The sequence below is a fragment of the Tyto alba genome, unplaced genomic scaffold, assembly GCF_018691265.1.
Source record: "Tyto alba isolate M040663 unplaced genomic scaffold, T.alba_DEE_v4.0 Super-Scaffold_33, whole genome shotgun sequence".
NCBI lineage: Eukaryota > Metazoa > Chordata > Aves > Strigiformes > Tytonidae > Tyto > Tyto alba.
In genome coordinates, this window is record NW_024881308.1 from 14,752,964 (window position 1) to 14,779,077 (window position 26,114).

Sequence of the window (26,114 nt, forward strand, 5' to 3'; positions counted from 1 at the left end):
TTTAGACAACACCAGTGGAAGTTTCCCCTGATCCAGGACAGTAGCATCTGTCTGGCTGAAGGCAAGCTGACCCATGTTAAGAGCATGTCCCACCAGTAGAACCACTGATGATTTCTGAGAATCCAATTTCTTCTCCATGTGACGGACTTCGCACCCAGTGAGGAATTTGGCTCAACAGATAAAGCTCCATCATCAGATAGGTTGGTTTATTAAGCATTTCCTACTGTAATTATATTGTTTTCGTATGAGGATAAACCCAGGATTATACAGCTGTTTGGTTCGGTAAATCAAATGCAGGCTTGAAATTCTGGAATCAAAACAGAAGAAGTGTTTGTAAAACAAAACAGGAGACAGGCCAGGCCTGTTTTCCATGACTAATGAAGGAATAAGAAAGTTCACCCTGTGGACCCTCTTGTTTCAGAGACATGCTGAATTTAGAAAATATTTCTACAAATCAGACAAGCTCAGACATTCTTTGACAAGTTACTTGGCTTAGGCCTGGACAGTGCTATTGAATTATCACCATTGCAAGCCAAATTTTAAATTAACCTGTTGTTTTCACAGCTTTCTGTAACAACAGCATTGCCTGGCTGGCTGCAGCTGCCGTTTGTTCCCAACACGCCATTGTTTGCTGATGCCCAGGGTCCGTCCTAAGAAGCAATTTTAGACATCACCCAGGTGTTGTAGTCTAAAGGGGGATGATGCTGAAGGCTACTTGTGAATACCCTCAAGTATTCAAAGTTGAAATGCAAAAAGAGGGCCCTAACAAAATCTCCTAAACCCCTGACTCGAATAGTTCTGTCGAGGTTTCTGTGTGCTTAAAGGAGTGCACGTACTTTATGAAAATCTGCTGCCACCCTCCGCCACAGCGAAAGGCTGATTGTGGTTGTCATTTCAGTGTCAGCTAGTCAGGTTTGGTGCTTGACTGCTTTCCTTCTGCAGATCCTTTCCGTTTATGCTGGCTCTTTTTTATTTTAAAGAGTAGTAATTTTGTTTTGAAAAATTAATTAAAAAAAAAAAAATGTCCCCAGAGAAGAAAATGATGATCTGAACAATCCCGATCACAATGCTAAAACTGTCAAGGAAGGGATTCCCTTCTAGATTTCTACTGACCAGCTGGGCTAGTGTGAGTTTAGTTTAGCAGGCACTTTAGGCACTATCAATAAAAATCACCTTCAGTAAAACATGCTATGGTCTCCCGAGGTTGGCTTGGGATAGCCAGCGATTCATGAACTGATTCTTGTGCTCGCCTTGAACAAACCAGTTCTAAATTCTAAATTCACTGGGTTTTCTTGATGCTTCTTTGTAAGCCTGGGACATGATGGATTTATTAAACTCAAAAATCAGTAAGATGGCTTTTCTTCCCCCAGTCCCACTCTGCACTGGGATATTTTGAACCATAACAGTAGCAGTAATGAATGCTTCTGTGCTTGCTTAGAGATGATTATTTGTACACTTTTCAATCTATTTTTCTAAGGCTTGCCATCTGATGCCCATCTAGTATTCACCCTCTCTCTGCTGGGAGGATGAGCACAACTGATCACAAGGGAAAAGTTCCGTTTAAGAACATACGTCTCAGCAAACAGAATGCATTCTCTGTCTGACAGCTGCTTCCATCTTCTTTCCTGCTTCACACCCCTCCCTCTATTTTTAATTAAATTCCATATTTTTGCCCCTGTAAGAAGCCATGCAGGCCAGATCTGAGAGTGAACTCCCCGTTCAATGTTCTTGTTTAAAATAATCAAACACACCTCTTTGCTAAGAACTTGGGTAATTGGGAGAAAGCTGGGAAGCATCTCTCTGCCAACTATTGGAAGAAGAAATGCTGCTCCAAAGGGCTCTGTGATAAGACTCTAACAACAAATAGATTTATATTTTTGGTTCTTCCTCCTTGACAGGTTTAATGGGGAGAAAAGCATGTCTGTATCAAATTATCTTCATTGATTTATTAGAAGACATGCAAAATGATCAAGCTCCAATTTTTAGACAATTCCTGATACTGCTCTGTTAAAGCAAAACTTCCTCAGATTTCACACTGAAAGAACAGGTTTTGAAAGTACAGCTAAAGCTTACAAATCAGATCAGAGCTCCTCTTTTGAGGAGGTCCTCATCAGTCAGAAAGGATATTATATTTGGAAATATTGAAATATGCCAAGGCACTGAGATTATCTTGTTGGAGTATGTATGGACCTGAGAGCAATTTGGTTCAGGACTAGGCCCCAGATGTACGTACTTCTGCATGTAAAAACTATGTATGCAATGAAAATGGCATAATATAGTAGCTAATTACCCAGTTTGTCAAAAAATTAAACCCAGCTATGGCTAGCGACACACATTCAGCATCAGATGGCAGTGACTGCTGAGCACATCCATCAGCTTTAGCAGGGATTCCAGTCTGTGGTCTCTAGCAAACCACAGCACTTCCCTTTCTCAATTTCTGTAGAATAAAGCTGGTAATGCTCTCTGGGGATCTCAGGAGGTTTCATTCACCTATGTAAGAAAAATTCTGTTAGATTCTGTATCAGAGATTTACTAAAAAAAACCCAGCAAAGGTTAAGTGACTGGTTTTAATGCAGAAGTATGCAGATGATATTCTTTTACAAACGTTCCTGTGGCATACCAAAAATTAGACAGGATCCGGAATGAAGTTTTTACTTTGTTAAAGGCACTAACACATGGTGTTCTAAAATAATGACAGAAATAGTTGTAGCCATATTGCTTATACCATAAATCCAACACTTCTAGTGAGAATGCCAAATGCTAGGCGTATTTCTCAGTTGTTGCAATGTCTTATGAAATATCAGATTGTCTCTCCGGGGGGACACAACCTGATCCAACAAAGGGCTGAGCACCCTTAGTTGATGCAACAGGCAGTCAGGTTTCTAAAGCTGAAAGCAGCCTAAAGAGTGGGAAGAAAAAGAGAGAAACTAAATTGTGCATGTCTTACACAGCTGAAAGCTGCTTAAAACCAAAAGTAAAATTTAAACTTAAACAAGAGGAGGGTAGATTTTTGAGAATTTGAAAAATCTGTTCAGTGAAGGGGGGGAAAAAAAACCTGTAAAATTTAAAGAGAAAAAAATTTAACTCTGGTCCGAATCCAGGTAGAGGGCTGTATGTGGCATTATTATAGGTTCCCATATGTTTTCTAGAGGCATTTAAAGAGACAAGGAAATTTAGACAAGGCGAAATGTAATTATTTGTGTTTGAAACAAAATAGCGGTGTCTATGCATATACTCTTCCTGTTGAATTAACATTACTCAATTAAATTATTTTCATATGCTATTGTACTTTCAGAGGTAGCCATATGTTCTTCCATATTCTGTTTCACATGCTACTTTTCTTAGTTATCAGAACTTAATGACATAAAAATTGCTATCTGAGTTGACATGGTTATTCCCTCTTGATGATAGTCTTTAAGCAGAAGCATAATGTGACAGATGAGAGTGCTGAAGCTCAGTGTTTCACACAGTCTTAAAAATAATAATAAAAAATTACTCCTGCAAAACTTTGAAAACTATTCTATGGGGGAACAATTTTTATACTCTAATTTGTTTGCTCTTCTGTCTTCATTTTTCTACACCTAGAAACGTGTATGAAAACAGGAATTTAGTTGTTCAGGAACTCACTCCCGCTGTGCAGTCATCACAGCAAATCACAACCCCCTCTTTTGGTTAGCAGTTTAAGACTAGGTAGCAGCATAGATTGAATAAACATGGAAAATTAAACAGGTCTGAGATCCATACTGGATATAGGGCTGAATTTAACTGGAAAGGCATGCAGAATTGTATTTGAGATTGGCAAAATCTTGTTGATGGATAATTTTGGCTCAAAATGAGGAAAGTAGTCTGAAGTCTGAGCTGTGTAAAGGCAGGTTCAGCGCAACCGGGACATAGGTACAGAGGTGGCAGTAGGCAGACAGAATATTTCTGGAGATTTCTGTAGTCTTGATGCAGAAAAGTAATTCCAGCAAGATCTCTGTCACTCTGAATGGAGCTCTCACAGAAACAGTTACTCCCAGAGAATTTCAACAGCATCTAACCCAGACTGGAGTGAGAGACTCCTTTCCATTTTGAGAGGCTAGCCTGAACCTTGCTGGAAATGAGGATTTGTATACAGGCATCCGTATCCAGCATCTGCACCACCAAACTTCCCAAGGCTTCACACATGAAGTTTTGGGTTTAACTCATTTCAAATGTTTACTTAATGTTAGATTGATCTGTTCTGGGTATAAGCATTACATCAAGCACCAAAGAATGATGCAAATTAATGTAAATGATGCAAGCTAATTCTTTGGATATCAAAGGTACAGAAAGTTTTACGTTTCAGAAAATTGCATCTTTCTCTTCTTGCTTGTTAGTATTTGGATAATTTGCATGAAAATAACATCTCTTTGCTTGTGAGGTTTTGCCCCCACTGCTTTATTATTCACTCAAAACAGTCGTTCTTTGCGTATGATGTCATTGTTATTTGCTATTGAAATAATTTTAATGTCACAAAAAGGATTAAAATTTCAAGTGAGGAGTGAGCAATAGGAAAACCTTATCACCTAAGCAACAGAAGTCCTGTTTCATGCCTGCGTTTAATTATACCTAACAAGGCAAAAAATCCCTGTCACCGAGGGAATGATGCATTCTCTTTCTTCCCAAACAAAACGGGTTTTTTATGCCTTTAATGACGGGCAGAGCTGGTGGGTTCTGCATTTTTTAAATATGCCAGGAGCAGTTATTTGTTAAGCATCAATGTCAGGTTGATACAAAATGAGCCTGTTGTGACAAGGATGAGCCGTTTGAGGGGGTGTTTTGCAGCATTCGGGACCTTTCCCCAGCACAATCTTCCACGTTGGCAGCATCCTGTGCCTGAGGAGGACGGGCTGGGAGGAGAGCGTGGCATGGCCAAGGCTTCCCTGGCGGCAGTGATGCCTGTAAACTAAGATTATTAGAAAATAGGTATTTGTGGAATAGAATTATCAAGATCAATGAAAGCTGTTTTAACCATCGTGCTGCAGAACAAATACTAAACTTTTGAGGAATAGTTAGAATAACTGGAGGATAAGGCACTCATAAATAATCTTACTTGAGATGGTTCAGCCTTGTAGTAGCCGGTGCAAAGAAACGTAAAGATAAGGAAGCTGCAAATTAGCAGCAAAAACAGTGCAGGCCAGCCTTGAAGGACAAGATATATGTGACCACAGGACTGAGTTTGCGCAGAAGTAAGGGTCAACTGGTGGACACAGTGAAGAAGACTGCGAGCCTTCATCTAAAGAACCCCAACAAACACCTTAAGCCTCCAACAGACATGCGCAAGAGACATTAACATATGCTAATGAGTTCCCAGAAACGTTACATGATAAAAATATTATAAAAATGCAATTATTTTGTATGATTAAGGTAGTATAAATGCTTGTTGATTTTGCTTTCAGACACAATTAGGAGGAGCTATCCCCTGTGTGCCTGAAGAATGCTTGCTCTCTGAAACTCCAAAATTGAGTCTTAGAGAGTGAATTAATGACCACTAACAGCAGGGCCAAGCCTCAGGTCCGGCTCTAACCTCCCAGTTCCACCTTCCCAACCCTCTGGTGATCTCCGACTTCGAAGCACGGGCCTACGGAGACCATCTGGGATGGCGGCGGCGTGCTACCTCCATGCCCGGCCCAAGAAACCCGAAAGCTCGACCAAGGGTCGGCAAAAAGCGCCTCGCAGGCACCCTGAGGCGGGGGGGGGGGGGCTCCCCGCCCAGCTCAGCCCCCGGCGCTACGAGCGCGGGGCGGCCCAAACCTGAGGTAAACCCGGCGCCGCCGCGAAACCCCGTCCCGCTCCGACAAAAAAGGGCACAACGCGCCTGTTTCCCGCCCCGCCCCGCCTCGCCCCGCCCGAGGAGCGGCCCGCGGCCCGCCGCCCCCTCCTCCCGGCCGGCAGGAGCCGCTGCGGGCGGCGGCGGCATGGCGATGGGCGAGGCGGAGGGCGGCTCGGCGGCGGGCGCTGTGGAGAAGCCGCCGCTCCCCGCGGCGGGCCCGGGGGCAGCCGCGGCGGTCGCTGCCGCCGTCGCAGCCGCGGCGCCGGAACCCGGAGCTCCGGCGGAGGAGGCGGTGGTGGTGTGGAGCCCCGAGGTGGAGGTTTGCCTCTTCCACGCCATGCTGGGCCACAAGCCCGTAGGTGAGAGCTAGGCCGCGGCCTCGAGTAGCGGCGCTGGCCGGGGAGGAGAACCAGGCGCTGGGTGCGGGGGACCGGCGGCCCGGGCGCGGTGCGGTGCTGCCGCTAACGGGCTCCGGGCCGGCTCCCGCCGCCGGGGCTTCTCCCGAGCGTGGCGGGGTCGGTGGGGAAGGAGGCGCCGAGCCCTCCCGGGGACGCGGAGCCAGCCCTCCTCGCCCCCCGCTATCGCTTTTCTTGACTTGCTGCTTTATAATTCGGTTGCTTTTCCCTCAGCCTCTCTAAAAGCTCTGGCAGCGGCCCCGTGTCAGCGTTACCCGGTGGGGCTCCCTCAGCCCTTCTCCAGAACTGTAACCCAGGGTGAAATAACAGCCGGGCTGGGCTGCCCAGGCTGCCATCTGCTTCTCCTATGATGTGTGATTTCTTTGTAACGATAGGATGTTTTATTATTATTGTTTTGATTGTGTGGCTTAAATAAAACTGTTAGTAGTGTTAATTGCATGGAGTTCTTCCCCCCAGGTGTGAATCGCCATTTCCACATGATCTGTATCCGAGATAAGTTCAGTCAGAATATTGGACGGCAGGTTTCTTCCAAAGTGATTTGGGACCATCTGAGCACCATGTATGATATGCAAGCTCTTGTGAGTATAAAGGGTTGATACAGCCACATTCTTATTATTTCTTATAGTTCAGGAGTTTTGATAGACCAGAATCACTGGGTCTGTGAAACATTCCTTTCATGTTCTAAGAATATCATGTCATTCAAGTGGGTTGATGGGGTTTTCCCTGTCTAAAAGTACATTAGGTGAGAGACAATAAAACCTGCAGTGGGTTTTTTTTTTTCCCATTCTGTGTTCTGACTTTCTTTATTAAAGTTGCCTAAATTCTAATCTGGAAAACGCTTACAGAGATACTTAAGTGTCAACAAGGAGGTTATAGTATGTTTCTATAAGAATTTGCCATGGTTGGGCAAATGATCTCAAATGATCATGGGTCACATATCTTGATCTTGGTAATCACTTTGACATCAGGAGCTTCCTGATTCTCTAATGTCTGAAATGTCTTGTTAAGAGTTATTTAGCTACTAATAACATGTAAAATAGAATTTGAGATTGCACTTCTAAATCCAAATTAAAGTTGTTATCAAAGTCATTCATGGAGATGGTTTTTTTCTTTCTAAGCATGAATCTGAGATTCTTCCGTTTCCTAACATAGAGAAGAATTTTGCTCTTCCTGATGAAATGATTCAAGAAGTGAGGGAAGGTAAGATGTGATAGCAGTCTCTTACTCCTGGTTGCTCTAATCTCATTGAAGAATGGGTAGTTTAACAAAACTCCACAGCCCCCCCCCCCCCCCCCCCTAAAAAAAAAAAAAAAAAAAACAACAAAAACTTAACATTTCGATCCAAGGCCATTCTTTCAGACTGGTGTGTGAAGTGTATCAGGGAGAGAAAGTGTTAAACAGATAGAAGTTTATCTCATTTTCCATCAGCTGACTGAAGGACACTGTCAGGGAAAGGATTGCTCTGCTTGTGCTGTTCATATTCTCACTATTAGCCTGTGTGATTGACCATTGTCGAAGACAGGACAGACAGACCTTTGGTCAGATACCACATGCCATTTCTCATATTCTAAATATAATGTAGATGGGATGCTAATATAGCACAAGCAGGTTCTATTGATACCATTTAGATTCTTTTCCTGGGTGTACACAAGAGCTCTGTGTGTTTCACCAATACTAGTTTTCAGAGTAAAAGGCAAAATGTGGTTCTTTGCAAGGTGATTAGTAGTTTATTGTGGGTTTTTTGCACTTTGCTGAGAGAGCTGTGATACTACATCAGACCATAGTTTTTGCTAAAACAGATGATCTGCACACGTGAATGTGGTTTATTTTTGTAGCAAGATCATTTTTTGAAGAGTATGAGCTATGGAGCTGATGAAAATAACATTTTCTGCATTTAATTTGTATATAATACTATTTCTGTGATAAAATATTCTGTGCCAGTGATGATATAAGGCAGTTAAATAGCAATTCAGTTAATGTTTAAAAATGTGCACTGGGAATATACTTATTGAATACTGCAGAAAGTTGCTTTTTGGCCGTGGACTTGTGCCTTTTGCCGGTATAACCGTCTGCTTTTTAGGCTATTACTATTTTTAGTATGGTTCATATGTCTTATTTTTAAAATGATTTCTGTTTTTCAATGGCTGATGATAGATTTTTCATGAGAATTTTTTTTTCCTGTAGTTGTGTTAAAATTGACTGAAAATAAAACCAATATGAAATGTTTAGGGGCGTTTGTATAGATTCACGGTGGTTTCATTGCACTGTGAAATCATCTCTCTGTTTTCACCTTCTTGGGATTCAACTACTTAGTTCTTCCAAATCTCTCACTCATGATAAGCCCATCCATATTATCTAATCTAATAGAAATACGCAGCAGTTTGATAGAAATCTTAGGTTGAGCAGTGAGAGCTGGATTTTCAAAGTTCACCTATTTGTGTGTTACTTATTACTGTTATCCAGGGTAGGAGCTAGGAAGTTCATGTAGCTGTCAAAGGAGTTCTTGGAATATTTTAAACAACAGTAGAATACTTCTCAATTACTATGTACACTAAACTTTTTATACTGAAAATTCAGTGTAAAATCATAGTATGGCTAAGGCACTGTGATATGTTTTGCCTATTTAGCATTTCACTCTTTTCCTGTTAATAATTTCAATGCAACTTTTTGACATGTGACACCATCTTGTTCAGTGCATGACACTCACAGTATGCCTGGCCTGTTAGCTCTGTTTACCACAGTGCTAAGGAACCTCTACTGCTGAATGTTGCACTGAATATTTATTAACATTATGCAGGTATGCTGAGGCTACTATTCCAGTAAAATTACCCGTGGTTCTTTAAAACCATCTAACCATTGCCTAACAATCCTTTCTGTAGGAAAAGTAATGATTGAAGAAGAAGTGAAAGAGGAAATAAAAGAAGAGATGGAAACGCATGCAGGTCCAGAAGAAGGTAAATTTGTAACTCTCTACTGTGTAATACGAGATTAAAGAACAACTGTAACTCTGAGAAATTAATGTTAAAATGTAAATCCCAAATATGGTGTACGTTGTGATTTGTACTCAGACTTAGTATATGCTCATGCCAAGAACTAGAATAATTTAAGAATGCACAGAGTAAGCAGTTGCCAATATCTGATACTTTGAAAGATTTCTCCTTTGCTCCTAATTCCCATGTACAGACTTGACTAGCTTTGGAGTTTTTTGGTTTTCATATGTACTTGACAAAACCCCGAGAGTCTGAAGTAATCTAAGAATCTCTGAAAGAAAGTTGAGTCCAGTTGTAGTGAACCTGAATACTCTGTGTTAGGATCTTTGTAGTCCTGGGGCAAAATAGGGTCTATAAATCAAAAAAAGGTTGTAAGATTGTATGCTTAAATGGGAAAATGGGCAGAGTGGGGTTTTTTTCATTATTTTATTTGCATTATCTTGCTTCTTTTAAATATAAGTCTTATTTTCCTAACACTTTGCTGTAGAACAAAGTCAAATGTGAACAGTAGGGATTTTGCTATTTACCTTCACAGACCAAGCCAATTGTTAACTATATAATTTCATAATATTTATATCACAGAATGAGTGGTGTTTTAAGATTGAGTGTAATAAAAGATCTAAAAATGTATTTTTAAAATATATTAAATTTCACATTTTGGGTGTTCAGTTTTCAAATCTATAATACCAAATGTAATGACCGTTGCTGATTATAAATTTCATAGATTGGTCCTATGTTCTGTAAGTGTTCCTATTAAGTATTTTAATTTTAATTGCTGTTTAATTCCACTTAATGATTTTCACTTTTAGCCTGTCAAAATCCATGCCTGTCTTTAAAGCAAATAATAAAAGCAAGATGTGCCTTTCTTACAGAAGATTTTTCCTTTAAAAGTGAAAGTAATATTTAAATGGTGGTTAAATATGCTGAGAATTGATTGGTTTGACATGTTTTATGTAATATAAAGAAATTTGATATCACTTCTTGTTTGCCCATGTGTATGACTCTGATCTGGAATCATTACTTTGATCCTATTTCAGTTTTTGCACCCTCTGGAAGTTTAGGAAAAACAACTGAAAAGCCAAGCAACAAAGAGAAAGAGAAAACTTCATCAGATTCTGGGTCCAAGGAAGGATCTGATAAGAGGAAGCGCAACAGAGTCACTGAAAAGGTCTTAAACGCAAACAGTAATCCTTCCAGTCCAAGTGCTGCAAAACGACGCAGAACATAAAGCAAGCTGTGAAAGAGAAGTAATAAACTGTGGAACGTGAGGAGGGAACATTAAAAACGAGTAGCACAATAGTCGCTACCTAAACTTTTTGAGAAAGGAAAAGATACCTGAGCCAGGTATTTGAAGAATCTGCACATTGGCTTTATACATGGGAGACTTTGTACGTCTTTCCTGATGTGTTTTCTAGTGAGCACTGAGTAGTTGGGCGATGGCTACCTTCTCAGGGCGTTGGGGGAGAAACCTGGCAGTGTTAAGAGTTTATGCGTGTATAACGGTTCCAGTGGTTGCGTTTCAAACAAGTAACACTCTCTGCGTCAACACAGTTGATGAAACACGTGCTCAGTGAAACATGGAGCCCCAGTTCATGAAAAGCATAGGTTATTTTTTTACGTTTTGGATCATTTTTTCCCCCTTTGCTGCTGTCTTTAAATATTACAGACCCTCCATGGGTGATGTTGTTTGGCCATTTTACTTACTGCAGGCATAGCATTTGTATCAAATGTCTGAATTCATTGGTTCAGTAAAACTAAAATTCTTTTAAATACAGGTCACTACTGAGTTGCAGTATTGTTTCTCCCTGTTTGCCAGGGGAATCTACTTTCACCCTTAGTGACATAACATTTTTTGATCTTTACATACCATAAGTAAAAAAATGATAATGCCCCTAGACAGAATAATTAGTAAGTGCCCTAAATAAAATATCCAGTGATGTCACATGGTTTTGTAAGGGATCATCTGAGCTGTGCATGAACCTGGAGCTGTTGCTTCATCCATTTGTAATATAGTAGTATGTGACAGTGGGTTTTGTACGTTATTATTTATTTTTTTTTAAAGCATTTTTAGGAGATGTTAATGGAATTCGTATTCCAAAATGTTAATTTTGTTCTACAACTTGAGAATCTTACTGACATTGTAATGCTTATCTTTTATATGCTAGAATATTAAGATTTGATGAAGTTACTATTTTGGTGTTGTGAAAAGATGGCCTGCAGTCACCAAACACATGGTGAATGAAGTAGGCTGAAATGTTACTGAATTTGTTTCACCATATTAACTGTCAGTTAATAAAAATAATTACTTCTTAATCTGTCAGTATTGCCTTCAAGGTGAGGAACTAGGAATCTAGTTTTTTGCTTTTATTCTAGGTACGTAGCCAAGTTCTTGTCTGCCTTACTTGCTTCACTTGTTTTATACCAAGAATAAATTTGTTTTTATTTTACTAAATTATAATTGTTGCGTAACTTGATTAAAATTTGACTTAACTTATTTTGGAGGTTATTTGGGTATCTTGTGCCTTTAGTGAAATTGGTCAAAAGTGCCTACCTGTTTTGTTGGATTTTTTTTTTTACTGACTTTGCCTGGATCGTAGCGAACTACTACACTGTTATTTCCATAAGATACTTGGTAAAAAATCCTGGCCTGCTGAACTCAATAGGCAGATTGTTGTAAGCTTGTTCTAAGTGGCATAATGTGATTGTGAAGTACTGAGTTGAGAAGATGAAGTTTTTGTGATCTCTTGGAACCTCAGCTCTTTACCCGCTCATACGCACTGGTGAGCTCTGGAAGGTCAGAACTCTGCCGGCATGGCCACCAGAACTGCTTTTACAGCCTGATGCAGGCTCACTGGCTTAGGGTCTGAAATAGTGGGGCAGAAACAAATTCCAAACCAGAAGGTATGAAATGCCATGAATTTAGTGCGGTGCCCCAGCTGATAAGCCTTGCAAAAGGTCTGGAGAGATACCTGCCAGCCGGAGAGCTCTGTGGAGCTCTGGGTTGTGGGAGAGATGATAAGGGTGTCTCAGAGGTTTTCTGGGTGAGTAGAAATCAAGCTTTTATAGCTTTATGTGAGAAAGCTGCTGGTTTAACTTTTGATATTTAGGAAAAACGCTCTATTTGGTATGACCAGGTTCCTAGAAGTTTTAATCATGTCACAGATCTGTCGTCGAAGTCTGTGCTGAAAGATGAATGCCTCTTAAGTTTTGCTGTTTCCTTAAGAATTAAAGTGCTGGTTACTTTGTTGTGACCTACATAGATATGGGCCATAAAGTGCAGATTTGGTGATTCTGAAGTCTCCCGGCCTTTTGGGTAAATCCTTTTCATCCAGGGGATTCTATTCAAAATTTTTTTGCTGTATCAATGAAATGTTTTTTTATAGCTTAAAGTAGAAGTGTGTCAACATTAACATGTACTGGTGCAATCTCTCAACATTGTCCTTGAAGCAGGGAATGTCCACTTGGGATCTCATCATCAATCCAGCAACACAGATGACAGGATTTTGTTGGTTGTGAAGTTACGTGTTTGGAAAATGTAAATGTTTGAAATGACCTGAGTGCTGCAGCTCTTTTTCCCTCCCATCCCTTTTACCAAGTCCTTCATGGGAAGATTGTTCTTTTATTCATTTTTCTGTAAGAGGAGTATTACTTCATCCTGTGGAAGGATTATGTTTTTAACTATGTGAAGAAGTTAAATACACAAGCTTTGCTGAATCCCTCTCACTCTGAGGGAAAGAGGAAAGGTCCCGTTACTCCAGTATCTGGTTTCCAGCAGCAGTCAATTTGCGTGGCTGGGGTGGTACATGGCCTGTTGAGGAGCACTTACGCCAGAGTGGATGGAAAAGAGCAGAATTACATTTCCTTTTTTTATGTTTTTTTTCCGAGGGCTGGATCCCCGGAGCTATGGCGGGGCTGACGGACGCGAGCGGGCGGGCGCAAGGACCGCGCGGCCGGCCGGCCGACGGCCAATGAGGCGCCGCGCCGCAGGAAGGGGGCGGGGCGTGCTCGCACTTCCTCCCCCCCCCTCGTCTCTCCGTTTCCCCCCCCCCATGTGCTCGGGCTTTGTGCTGGGCGGGCGGGCGGCCCCGCCGCCCCTTTCGCTTTCCCTTTCCCCTCCCCGCCGCTCCCATGGCGGCCTGGCTCGGCTTCAGGGTGGAGGAGGACGAGGCGGAGGACGAGGCGTGCTTCTGGGGGTACGACTCCACCTGGGACGAGGAGGACGAAGAGGAGGAGGAGGAGGAGGATGGCGACGAAGGCGAGCCGGAGGGAGCGGAGGCGGCATCCGAGGAGGAGCCGGAGGGTGCGGGGGAGCAGCCGGTGCCCAGCTGGGTGCGGGGCTGCCGGAAGCCCCAGGTGGGTGCCGGGGGTGTGCGGGGCGCAGACCAGACCCTCCGAGGTGGGACTGGGGGTGGGGGGGGCGGCGGGGGACGGGACGCCCCTTCCCCTGCTCGCCCCGAGCTCCTCAGCCGCCCCCGCTCCGGCTGCGCTGGCCGCACCCCCGTTGGGTGCTGCCGGAGCCCCCTTTTGGGTGCTGCCGGAGCCCCCGTTGGGTGCTGCCGGAGCCCCCGTTGGGTGCTGCCGGAGCCCCCTTTGGGTGCTGCCGGACCCCCTTTGGGTGCTGCCGGACCCCCTTTTGGGTGCTGCCGGAGCCCCTTTGGGTGCTGCCGGACCCCTTTTGGGTGCTGCCGGAGCCCCTTTGGGTGCTGCCGGAGCCCCTTTGGGTGCTGCCGGACCCCTTTTGGGTGCTGCCGGAGCCCCCTTTTGGGTGCTGCCGGAGCCCCCTTTTGGGTGCTGCCGGAGCCCCCTTTGGGTGCTGCCGGAGCCCCCTTTGGGTGCTGCCGGAGCCCCCTTTGGGTGCTGCCGGAGCCCCCTTTGGGTGCTGCCGGAGCCCCTTTGGGCGCTCCCGGGGCGGCCGGTGGGTCCTGTCGTAGCCCCGTGGGTGCTGCCGGGGATTATGCCGGGTAATTCCGCCTGTGGCACAGGCGTGCACGCGTGGATCTCTGCAGGCCACCCGCTTGGTATGCTGTCGGGGTGTTCGGGTTGCTTTCTCTCAGGTATCCTAATTTATTGTCGGGAGCTGGAGCAGCTTAAAATACTTACAAGAAGTCAAAGATCCCGGCAGCGATCGCTAGCATCTAATTTTGTTCTCCTCTCGATGAAGCGAACCATGGAAGAGAGGAGTCAGCCTGGGGCACGTTTAGAAATGAGCTCTGGGGGTGGCGGAGGCAGAGGTGTGACTTTGTGACCCCTCAAGTTCCATTCGGCTGCCAGGGAGCTGAGTTTTAATTTTATTTTTGCATTACCCCCACCGCTCCCTGTGGTCTGGGTACTTTATCCCGTAAATACACGTTCTGTTTTCTGTAGGGCACCTGCCTGCCCACCGCGTTCTGATGGCCACTGGATTTGATATTGTGACACTGATGTTCTTCAGCAGCTCTTGGCTTTTAAGTTTTTTGTTGGTATCCTTAGCTTTGTATGATGGCCCTCCATATGCTCTTTCATGCCATCGATAAAAAGCTATCACATAATACCTGCTCACTTTTAAAAAAGCGAGCTCTAACTTTTTATTTTTCTTAGACATGTTTATATTTTTTTACAGAGTGTATTTAGTAGCAGCTCTGAAAAGAAATATCCACTGATGTTTTAAAAACTGCAGGTGTATGTGCAATTATAATGAGTGAGATAGTGCTGCAAAATATGAACACTTGTGTCTGGTGCCTTGAAGTATTGACTTGAAATAAAGGGAGCTTATTAGTCTTATCTGAGGTTCCTATCTTTATCATCAGTGTTTTTGATTTTGATGTTAAGCATCAGAAATTTCTTCTACAGCTTTGCTTCAGCAAATGCAAAACTGTGTCTCTCTTCAGTATTTACTGTGTCAGTTAAAACTTAACTCCTCCCCTTTTGGGGAAAGGGAAACTAATCCTTCACTTGAATTTTATTAGAGTATAAATAGGCAGATAAAGCTTTCTATCTAATACACTTTTAAAATAAGTTAATATTAAACTTTAATTTTTTATAAACATTAAGATATTAAAATAACCTCCCTTTTTTAAAAAAAAAAATAAAATTCTGTGCAAGATAAAATTCCAAACACTCGTGACTTCCTACAAAAATACTCTATCCTTTGCAAACACAATCAGAGTTGGAATACAGCAGATGGGCACACCCGTGCACATGTCTGTGTCTTCATGGAGTTTACTGCAGGGAATGTAGTTAGGCCTTGGCTATGTGTGTAGATCTGTGAAAGGCCATGAGTACATGAGTATTTCAGGTGGAATAACTGATAATTAAAGGGAGAGGCAGGGACTTCCTCTGAAGTGTTTTGCATTGGTTGAGGGCACAGTGTCAATTTTCTTTTGTATGTGGCTGGAGTTCTGGTTTTGTTCACAAGTTTTAATGCCTCAAAAACATTCAGATTATTCCTTTTGAATGCATTTGTTCTTCAGATTTTTTTTTTTTTTTTTTTTTCTTAGAGCAACTTCTGGGTTGACAGCTGTAAAAGCAAGGACCATTTTTTCACTCCAGTGAGTGGAGTTTTAGAACTTTGCTTCACAAAGGAGGATGTTGTCCCTGAGGCTTATGGCCCCTGGAATATTGTTCTGCATCTTTAAAGAGGAGTTCTTCCTTCAGTGATAAATGAGTAGTCATCTCTATCTGACAGTGCCTGAAAAATTTTTAAGGGCAATGAGAAGGAATACAAAAAGAAACAGCAAATCTTCTGTTATCCATTTATGCCTTTACACACTGCCAAAGGCATGAATCAGTTTTCAAAACTAGTTCCTACTTCTGCCTATATTACACTCATTCTTCTCCCCTTAGCCTAAATGGTATACTTTATGGCTGAAGCTGATAATGTTTTTATTCAATACTGAGATTAGAGGTTTTTTTTTTATTATTATTATTTTCAGTACATACTTTCAAAACCAACTTAAAATTCTTCTTTTAACTGTGTTTCCCTTGTGTCTCTGCAAATACTCCATGTTTGCTGTTTGAAATTCCTGCAGGTGCGTCTTCTCAGCTCTCTTGCATTTCAGTGCTTCTTTCCTTCTAAGAGTGAATGTTGAAAATCTTGGGGTTTGTGCTCATTTTAAAAATGTTACCTCTTAGTCTGCTATGGTGCACTGCTCAGAGCCATATTTTAATAACAAGCCCTGTAGTTATGCCTTCTCCTAACTCTTCATCAACAAAAGGTTTTGATCACTCTTTTAGGATTCTGTTGTCTTTCTTGTTCCTCTGTCTTGTTCACAATCCGTATGTTCTTTCATCCCTTTTGGTTGCAGCTGGTTTCCACTTTTCAGCCAAATGTTGTTTGTGTTACCCTCTCCTGGCTTTGTTCTCTGCTTTCCTCGTGCTCTTTGCACAGCAATGCGCGTTCTAACTGATGCGTTGCATGTTTGGAGGGAGCAACCCACTTAGATTGCCTGTCAGTGTTGTGAGAAATAAGGGGGTTTGATTTATGCATGCAAGTTTTGGTCTTGCAGTTTAGTTTGTCTTTCTAACCTGGAAAGGAAGGGGAAGTTATGTTTCTCTGTGGCTTAAATAGAACTTAGAGACCCAGGAACAACACTTGCTTGGAGGGAGGGCTGAGTTTTGCTCTCTTTGCTTCCCCTATCTTGTTCTCTTTAATGCTGTGCTCCAGAATGCCTTTCTCCTGGGTTGAGCTTCTTTCTAGACAAGCCTTCCAACACCTTGCACCATGGCATTGCATCTGTCTCTGTAGCTACACTTACTCTCAGCAAACTAGTTCTTCTTCAAAATTGGAGCCAGCCTACCATGAGCCTGTCCCACCCAACTGTGTTCAAGGATGTTATTTTAGAACGTTAAGTGTAAAGAATATCTGAAAATTGGTTCTTCTGTAATTGGAACAAAATTTTAATTGATTCCACATATATCAGAACTTCATCCTCGGAGCTGCAAAGTTATAGTCAAAAGCACCAGTGAATTTCAAAGTACTAAATCCCAGTCTCTATTTACATCTTGAACAAAAGAATAATATTAATCTGTTCAGGCTGAACATATTTCTTAGTCTTATGTTTGCAGCCACTTACTTTTTTCCCAGACGTTAGCTGTGCAGCAAAGCTTTTTCTAGTTGTGTGCATTTCTGCAGTCTGGGTAGGTTCTGGAGATGGACACCAGCGCTTGGATTTCTAATCCCGTATGGACCATGTGGCTGTGGGAAGTTCTGCCACCTATTTTGGTCTATGTTGTCATGTATAAAATGCAAATGTGTTGCAATGTAGACAGGCATTATTTTAGGTCATCACAAGATACTACATTTCAAAAACAAGTTGAGCTTTATTTAATTCCTGTCACCAAAGTATGGGGGAATCATAGTGTGTAAATGTGTATTTAAAATGTCATTTTAAAAACTTATGCATTGTGGACCTCCCTCTGTGGATAAAGGTTTGAACTCCCCAATGCTGTGTGTGCTTCATAAATTTTAAATACTAATGATCAATGGGGCTGCTGAGTAGATGACTTCATTACAAGGAAGTGTTAAAAAATCCAATCCAGTTCGTGCCTTTATAATTAATGAACCGGTGATCCATGTTCACTGTTTACTAGACAGTGGCTTTGTTTTTGATTTATCTCTGGGCAAATGAGGTTAGGAAGTATCAAGTTAAAAAGATAACTTGGGAGAGCATTTGCTGCTTCTTTTGTCTAAGTTTCTCAAAATGCTTATTTTGCAAGGATCTGCACATCTTACTTACCCCTATTTCACAAAGACTCTACTCTTGCTGTGAGCTGGCACTGAGCGCTCTAACCACGTTGTGCTTCGCATTGGGTGGATCCTTTTATTCATAAAAGTCTTGTTCATTTTGGTGGTTCTACCTTGAGTGAACACTTTTAATCGCTTTCATGGTTTGGGACAAGATTAAACCTGTGTTGCTTGTGAAGTGTAACAGAATCTCTTACTGAAGTAATCCACTGTAGAAAAAGGAAAAAAAGTATATCGTTCACTTAAAAAGCAGTTTAAATTAAATTATACTTGCAACTTCTATTTCTGTGAAGTTCAGAGGAATATATTAAGTTGGTTTTTGTGCATTCTGTCTGTCTAAATGCTACATTTGGAATTAATGTGGCACATCTGTGTAGCCAGGAGAACCTGACACCTAATTGTCAGGTGGACATGGTACCACAGGTTTTCTCTATCATGGGTAAAATCAAGTAAATTCAGCTGTAACAAGGTAAATCTGTCACTTGGCAACTAATAGAGATTGTGTGAGTCACTGCTGTGGATATTCTCATTTCAGATATATATATTTTTTATGTTATTAGTGAAGTTTGGTTTCAGAATCTTTACAACTAAATACCTTTTATTTGTAGGAGCAAAGATCAAATTCGTTACTGCTGTTTCGGAGTTTTCAGGTAGGCTTGACATAAAATTTCGTTACCTAGAGAGATGAGCAGTAATTAAGATGATGATTGGAACAGAAGCCCAATAAAATAAATACCTAATGTGACCATTTGGCTCTGCTGTCCACTGTCTAGATCAGCATGATGCTAAGTCATCAAGGCTGTTCTGGAGCATAAAGCAAAGATGAAGAAAACTTTATTTCAGTAATGTCTACAGCAAATGAGAATCCTGAATTTAAGGGATGTTTCTGCATCTTAAATTCTGTAGTTTTAAAGTCTGATCTCTGTCTTGACTAGGGTATATAGTGACTCAGACAGACCCAGACTTGTTTTTAAACTGTTGAGTTAAGGAAGAAAATGACATTTTACTATTCAGGATTTCCAGCCAGTTCTGGCCATTTCTGTAGGAAAACCCAACTGGGATAAAAGATACGCATAAAACATTAAGACCTTGATTAATAAGACAAGAAAGAAAAAGAAATAGTTTGGTTAAAGGAGATGGTGTGAACCTCACTTAGTCCAAAACTGTCTTCAGGAATGCAGAGAAAAAACTGCAGTAACAAACTGGCTGGTTTTGGGGGTGCTGGGAGCGCAAAGTGGAGGGTACAGGACAGCAGTAGGCCTGGGAACATGTGTGAGAGATGCTAAATTCAGTCAGCGTATTTTTTATCTTTTTTTTTTTTTTTTTTTTTTTTTTTTTTTAGAAGACAGCCTTGTTCTGAATCTCTAATCTGTCTCTTTTCTCTAGTTCTCAGGCAGGCGCAACTGGAACGCAGCAAAAGACTTGCAAAGATACAGACACTGTTACCCGGTATGGACCAAATGATGATGCACGTGCTCTTGTGGCTCTTCCTCATTGTCTACTAAATTTAGGAACACTTGCTAGATTTGAGAGCACCCTTTTGTCTTTGCATCGACAGGCTCAGAACCTTTAAAGCATTCATTAGTGAGGGGGAAGGGCTAATGTACATGTGGGTGCATCAGAAACAATCTGTTACTTCCCAAAACACATTTCAAGGTTTTAGCTTAAAATGTTTAGGAAACATGAGGGAAAGCAAGGAGAAGTGTTGCAGTGAATACTGCCTTTTTAAAGATTACTGCTTGTTGTTTTCTTGTTCTTATCTCCAGGATTTGGTAGAATCGGAAAATGAGGAGGAAGAAGAGATGTGGAACTTAAGCTTTTATAAAAATGAGATTTGTTTTTTGCCCCAGGGTGAGTGCCTTGTGTGATGACTGTTTGATGCAACTCTGCTGCAGCTGGCTGAATTGGTGAAAGAGTAGCTTGATCCATCTGGGACAATTATTAAACCAAAGCACACCACCAAAACAAACAACCAAAATCCCACCCCCCCCAAAAAAAACAAACAAACAAAACCCACCAAGAAGTTGCATTTTTTAAAATTTCCTTGTTCCTGCTGTATGTTCCTTAATTTTCTGTTTGGCGGTAGAAAACTGGGGTTTTTTTCCTGGCTTACCAGGATGGTTGTCTGGTTAGAGAAGCCTGTATGCAAGCACCTGGCTCTGCATAATGACCACCCTGGGTGACTGGCTAACTTTAATTTTTAATTTGGTGTCACTTCTTCTTGCATGACTTTTTTGTTTTCTTTTTAGGCTTGCATATTGAAACTCTGCTTGAGTCTTGGTGGGACAACTATGAAGTTCTGGAAGAAAACCATTCTTACATACAGTGGTAAACTGTCTGTGTGAATATAGTGCCTCTCTTAAGAGACAGTTTTATCTGTGTTCTGAATTCAGCTTCCCAAAAGGCCTAGAATTACTCTTGAGTGAAACCTGTGTCCGCTTTATTGAGTTCTATTCTTCTGGAAACAATGCAGTGGAAATCCTCAAGACATGGGTTTCCAGTGCACTATAGCAATAGATCTGCCATGCTTGGTCTTACTGCAGAACAAAGTATTGGGACAATGAGGGGGATCCAGATAAGCAAAGTGTGTTGTTATCATTGGTATGGACAGTGCTTTTATGGGAGGGATTTATTTGTCGTATAGTATACCACTACTCTGTCCATAAGGATGTGAGGTAACCAAGAGATGCCTGGGATATCAGTTTTTGGAATCTTTTTTTAGTTTTAACAAAATGGGTGCCCTGGGTTGGATGTCATCTTTGCTCATCTGGGCTGAAAATTTTTTTTTCCCTTCAGGCTATTTCCTTTACGTGAACATGGGATGAACTGGCGTGCCAAACCACTCACGTGTCAAGAAATCCAGGTATTTAAAGCTGCTTTTTTTTTTTTTTTTTTCTGAGATCTTAAGGATGTTAGGATTGTTCCCCAAATGCTTTATATTTGAAGTCTTTTTTTTTTCTTTTTTCTTACATTGCTTCCTTGGGGCCCTAGTGTGAAAGGAACTCACTCAAGCACTGTTAAGCATTTGTCTCTTTAGTCTGCCAGTAGCTACACCAGCAGATTAAATGCTTAGTGTTATAATCAAGAAAATTAAGGTGCCACTTAAACTGGTGCAGGTGATTAGGGATTTGCACCTTGTACTCATGGATCTATCTTGTTTTCAGGCCTTTAAGAAGTCCAGGGAAGTTATGGAAAGGTTTATACGTGCTTATCAGCTCATGCTGAGATTTTATGGAATCATTCTGATCGACGAGAAAACTGGAGAACTTAAGAGAGCAGAAAATTGGGCTGAACGATTTCAAAACTTGAACCGGTGAGTCTCTGTTTATATTACTGGTCATTTATGACAGCCAGGCACTTCTCTGAGTTGTCTTCTCAAAGTCAAGAAAATCCTCAGCCCTTGAGGAACGGAAGCTCTTGTTGATAAAAAAGTTAGCTAGCTAAAGTAGTTTGAACTTGGCTTAGCCTCTTGACTGTAAGTCATCACACTCTGTGATAAGTAAATCAGCTGAGACTGGTTTTCTTTTGTATCTGATACAGCTGTTAACAGCAGGCAGTCTTCATGTTGGTCTCCTGAGGTATGAAATACAGACTTGCAGATGTTAATATTTGTTCTAGTAGAGCTTGTGTTTAAAACCATATTTTAAGCAGGAACCACTGCAATATTTTCATAGGTAGCAAAATTGTCTCTGTAGTGTTCTGTTAAACTACAAAATAGGAGTGTTTCCATATGCTTCTCTGGTGGTTTATAAAGCTGCCTTAATGTCTGTGAAGTACCTCAAATCCTTGATTGAAAAGTGCTCTGCAAAATGATGGTAATGTTTTTATACTATTGCAGGTCTTCTCAGAGATAGTAATGATGCTTCGTATTCTAGTACCCCTAATGATATTAACAGGGGCTCTAAAAGGACTGGGCATACTCACAAAAGAAAAACTGACTTGAAGGCTGTCAAGTAAAAGAAAAAAAAAAACAAAGGGACATAAGCTAGACACAGATAAGTCATGAATTTCTGGCAGCATCCTTACATGCCTGTATTCTTATACTTTTCTACAGGCTTACCCTGCAGGGTCACTGTCAGGGACAGGGTATTGGGCTGCACGGACTTGTGTGGTGGCTGTTATCTACTGGTGAATGATGCAGAAAGACAAAACCTTTCCAAGCAATTGAGATGATTAATCCTAGCAGCCTAAGAAGGGCTAGGAAGTTACTGCTGAAGGCAGACAGCAGCAGTATGTGCTTTAAAAGTAAGCCTGCCTATACTTGCATCTACGTTGTCAAATAGTCTTTAATAGATCACCATCAATAACGCACAAAATGTTTTGCAGATACCCTGGAGGTTCATAGTGACTTGTAAGACTTTCTCTTAACAACTTTGCTTCTCTGTTTCGTTCAGGTTCAGCCACAACAATTTGCGGATTACTCGCATCCTGAAGTGCCTGGGGGAGATGGGTTATGAACACTATCAAGTGCACTTGGTAAAGTTTTTCCTAACAGAAACTCTTGTTAAGGAGACATTACCAAATGTCAGGAGAAGTGCCTTGGATTACTTCCTGTTCACCATCAGAAGCAAAGAGAAGAGAAGGGAACTCGTCCACTACGCTTGGCAACACTTCAAACCTCGAGGCAGCTTCGTGTGGGGGCCGCATGACAAACTCTTGAAGTACAGACCCCGCTCTGCTAAGTCACAGCTGCACCAAAAGGCTGAAGATAAACAGGAAACTCCTGGTAAAAAGTGTTGTGATCCTGGGGAAAAGGATCAGAACCCGTCTCTAGAGGAAGAACAGAAAGCTGGAGATGCCTCAGACTTGCAGCCTAAAGTGAACGATGAAGATGTGAAAGAGAAGATAAATGAATGTGTTTTGAAGGGAGGAGATGGTGAAGAGGAGAAAGAGGCTTCACTTACCCAGCAGGAGGAAAAGAATTTAAACAGTGAGGCTGAAGAAGTGCAGAGTACAGCAGAGAATGATTGCATAAAGGAGAGCAAGAAGAGAAAACTGGATGCAAATATGGCAGATGCTAAAAAGAGCGGGCTATTGAATGGCCCTACTGATATTGAAAACATTTCCCGTAATCTGGGAGAATGTGCAATTGATGCAGAAATCCACTCCTCACTTTCACTCTCACAAGCAGAAGAGGACCAGGAAACACTGAAAGAAGACAGTTCAAGCACCAAAGACTCAACAGTGCCGGAGACAGCTGATGCAGCTGTAAAACGGAGGAAAGTTGATAAAAAATCATCAAGAAGCAGAACATTCAACTTGGCCATAAACCTGAACGTGGGGCCCTCTGCCTCTACTGCCAAGTTAAATCCATCTGTTGCAAACACTGAGGCTGAAAATGAAAATGTCAGTGAGAAAAACACAGCTGTGGAATTGACAAATGAGAAGAGGGGTGGTGATGCAAACGGTGGGGCTGTGAGACCCCCGGTTGGTTCCGGGCTCCCCAAAACTGGCTGGACTTCTCCAGTAAGTGATGGCTTGGAGTCAAGTGGAGATCAAATCACAGCAAGGAGTGACCAGCACCACTGCAACAGCATGCTCCTGGAAGGCAAAAGTGAGATAGATGGGGTAGAACACCATGAAAAAGCAGAAGTTGCAATTGAAAAAGGGCAAACAGAAGTCACAGGCAAGAAACAAGTTCCAGAGAGTCTCAAGCAGAGTGTGGCATCCGCTTGTCCTGCAGAAGAAAGTGTTGAGGTTGCAACACAAAAACCTGAAACCTCTGAGCGTGCAGCAGAACCTGATGAAGAGCAGGTAGCAGCAGAGTGAGACCAGCACAGCATGTACCCAAGAAAGTGGAGATGACACTGCCCTATCTGCTAGGAGCTGGCTTTAGTGATTTGGAGAGCAGAAGTACATGGAAGAATAAACTTCCTTTGGGCTGATCCAGGCTAGCCTCTGTCTTTTACTCTTCCACACCTTTTTAATCATCTGTAGTAACTTCACTGAGATCCAGCCTTTGGTTACTCTAAAGAGGAAAACTTAATTTAGTCATCTTCACAGACAGGCTGTGTCTTCTTCCTGTTTTTTATCTGATGTTCAGGACTGTATTGGAGCAACAGGGATTTTTGCACTTTGCTTTGATTCTGGTATGTCACTTCTTAAAGAGAAGAGGAAAACTGATCTGTTTCCTTGTTTGGACTAGTCAAGTATTTATTAAATACCTGATTTTTAATGTAAGACAGCATGACCTAATTTGCCAGGCCTTTCTATTACCATGTAACTTCTATTTGTTATTTTGAAGGGCTGTACCTTACCAGGAGATTCATTCCTGGCGAAGGTGCTGTTTGCCTGAAAGAGAGGAGTGTGTTCATTTTATATCATATAAGAGTGTCGTTGCCTCTTCCACAAAGAAAATAGGTTTGACTTCAGACTGGGATAAAATGCATAGTCAAAACATCACTGACCAGTATTAACCTTTGTGTATACCTCTAGGGTGCAAAGTGCTGAGTAATTTTTCCCTTTTATACCCCTCAGAAGTTGTTTTGTAGTGCTGCTTAGAATTGTTGAGAATGTGAATTTTCTGCCAGTTTCTAAGAGGAAAAACCTTCAGACTTTGCATAAAGCACTATAGAGCTCTTCTTCCCCAGATTTTTCCACCACTTTCAGACCCCTGGTAGTCTTGCACATATATTTATGTCCGCAACTTGTTGAAAGGCCTTCCTTCCTCAGTTGCCAAAATAGGACAAATATTTATTATTGCAGGTTTTTTTTTTTTTTAGACTGATCTTAATTTGCAGTGGCCTGTGGGGCTTCCTTTTCTGCAGGACCATTGCATGAATTTAGGTGTGTCAAATCTAACCCACTTCCTAGTTAGGGCAAGATTGTTTTACCGTTAATGATCAGCATGTCAGACAGTGAGGTCATGTTCAAGTGCAGCATGTCTGGAAACCACTGGGCTTTGTGGGGCAGTTAATTGAAAGTTTAATTGGAAGGGGTATGCTTGTCTGGTGCATTTACTTACAGCTCTCAAGATTTTACTTTCAGACCTTGCCAGCTATTTGCCTGCCTTAATGTTCCTGACCTCCCTGTTAGCTATTCTGCCTGACTTACACAGTATTCAACCGACTCTGAAGGAACATTAAACAATTTAGCACTTTGCTCCTAGAGATTTATAACAGAGGATCTGTTTCATGAAGCAGAGGAAACTTTCTAACAGCCAGAAGGTCTGGACTTGCTATTTGTTCAGATTGTTTGTTTTAGTTTTGGGGTTTTTAGGTGCTGTTTGTTTTGTGTAGATGGCGGCCAGAGGCTTGCCTGCCTTGCCAGAGAGCAGATGCAGTAGCCCGTGCAATGTTAATGTTTTTCCTCTCTCTGCTACAGCTCTTAAAAAGCTTCATCTTTCAAGGAATTTGATCAGTGACTTGCCTTCCCAGACTGTAGGTCCTGATCCAGCATGCCACATACATGTGTGTGGGAATAAAAGTCTGCAAGCTTAACATCAAATGTTCATGGTCACACGCATGCTGGAAAAAGGCTTTAATGTTTTTAAAATTACTTTTTTTTTTTTCTTCTTATGAACAAATGGAGTTAAATAGCCAATAAGAATACACTTAATTACAGGTATGAATACTTTAAGATGGTGAGTGAAGATTCTTTCATAAAAGATTCATAAGAAATTGTTAATTGTGGCTTTTGTACAGATTTATAGTATTTTTTTTTATTTAATGAAGATTTCATTGTGAATATGTGCTCACTTGGGGGCGTAAATCATATATCTTGTTATGGTGATGTGTGGTTTGGTTTTGTGTTTGATGGGATTTCACTGTGAGCCCTAGTCTGGAGTGCTCAGACCAAACCATTCCCCGTTGTGAAAATGTTTAGTTTCGGCCATAGGTGTCTGCAGTGAGTTCACAAGACGTTTTCCAGCGCTCAGAGCTGTATCACAGAGTCTGTTTCATTAATGTCACCTATTAAAGCATGACTTTAATGCATACCAGTTTCCACCTATGTTTTTTTTTCCAGCCTTCCCAGGCAGTGGCCTGGAGGGCCCACCATGAGATAAACCTTCTGCTCGTCCCTTGGGGAGACGATGCTCCGTCTCCCTCCGCTGCTGCAAAACATGGCCAGAGAATGTTTGTGGGGAAAAAAACACCCCTCCCACCTGGTCCTCGTTTCATGATGTTCTTTGAAATGTTTCGGTAGGCCGCGTTTTGGCTCTGCGGTGCCATCCTCCCAAGAGTGTGTGGTGA

At 41.8% G+C, this 26,114-nt stretch overlaps 2 protein-coding genes across 3 annotated transcripts; both read left to right on the forward strand.

The window, feature by feature from the left end:
* The first annotated feature begins 5,915 nt into the window (after positions 1 to 5,915).
* Positions 5,916 to 11,658, forward strand: LOC104355642 (MRG domain binding protein). The gene is made up of 5 exons (XM_033010468.2): positions 5,916 to 6,153; positions 6,667 to 6,788; positions 7,329 to 7,410; positions 9,090 to 9,164; positions 10,238 to 11,658. Exons 1-5 carry the CDS (start codon positions 5,940 to 5,942, stop codon positions 10,426 to 10,428), a joined length of 684 nt encoding a protein of 227 aa, XP_032866359.2. The 5' UTR covers positions 5,916 to 5,939; the 3' UTR covers positions 10,429 to 11,658.
* A 1,591-nt stretch (positions 11,659 to 13,249) lies between these two features.
* Positions 13,250 to 25,856, forward strand: OGFR (opioid growth factor receptor). 2 transcript variants are annotated; one of them, XM_042801172.1, is made up of 8 exons: positions 13,250 to 13,553; positions 18,531 to 18,572; positions 19,309 to 19,371; positions 19,689 to 19,773; positions 20,172 to 20,250; positions 20,719 to 20,785; positions 21,087 to 21,235; positions 22,317 to 25,856. In XM_042801172.1, exons 1-8 carry the CDS (start codon positions 13,329 to 13,331, stop codon positions 23,689 to 23,691), a joined length of 2,085 nt encoding a protein of 694 aa, XP_042657106.1. In that variant the 5' UTR covers positions 13,250 to 13,328; the 3' UTR covers positions 23,692 to 25,856. The 2 variants fall into 2 exon arrangements, with proteins under 2 accessions (XP_042657106.1, XP_042657107.1); XM_042801173.1 differs by lacking the exon at positions 13,250 to 13,553 and adding an exon at positions 15,697 to 16,076.
* The last annotated feature ends 258 nt before the right edge of the window (positions 25,857 to 26,114 follow it).

Coding starts and splice junctions, on each gene's coding strand:
- LOC104355642 (XM_033010468.2), top strand. CDS start 5,940: ATGGCGATGGGCGAGGCGGAGGGCGGCTCGGCGGCGGGCGCTGTGGAG. Junction 7,411..9,089: donor GATTCAAGAAGTGAGGGAAG/GTAAGATGTGAT, acceptor TCCTTTCTGTAG/GAAAAGTAATGATTGAAGAA. Junction 9,165..10,237: donor GCATGCAGGTCCAGAAGAAG/GTAAATTTGTAA, acceptor ATCCTATTTCAG/TTTTTGCACCCTCTGGAAGT.
- OGFR (XM_042801172.1), top strand. CDS start 13,329: ATGGCGGCCTGGCTCGGCTTCAGGGTGGAGGAGGACGAGGCGGAGGAC. Junction 13,554..18,530: donor GGGGCTGCCGGAAGCCCCAG/GTGGGTGCCGGG, acceptor TTTTATTTGTAG/GAGCAAAGATCAAATTCGTT. Junction 21,236..22,316: donor CGATTTCAAAACTTGAACCG/GTGAGTCTCTGT, acceptor TGTTTCGTTCAG/GTTCAGCCACAACAATTTGC.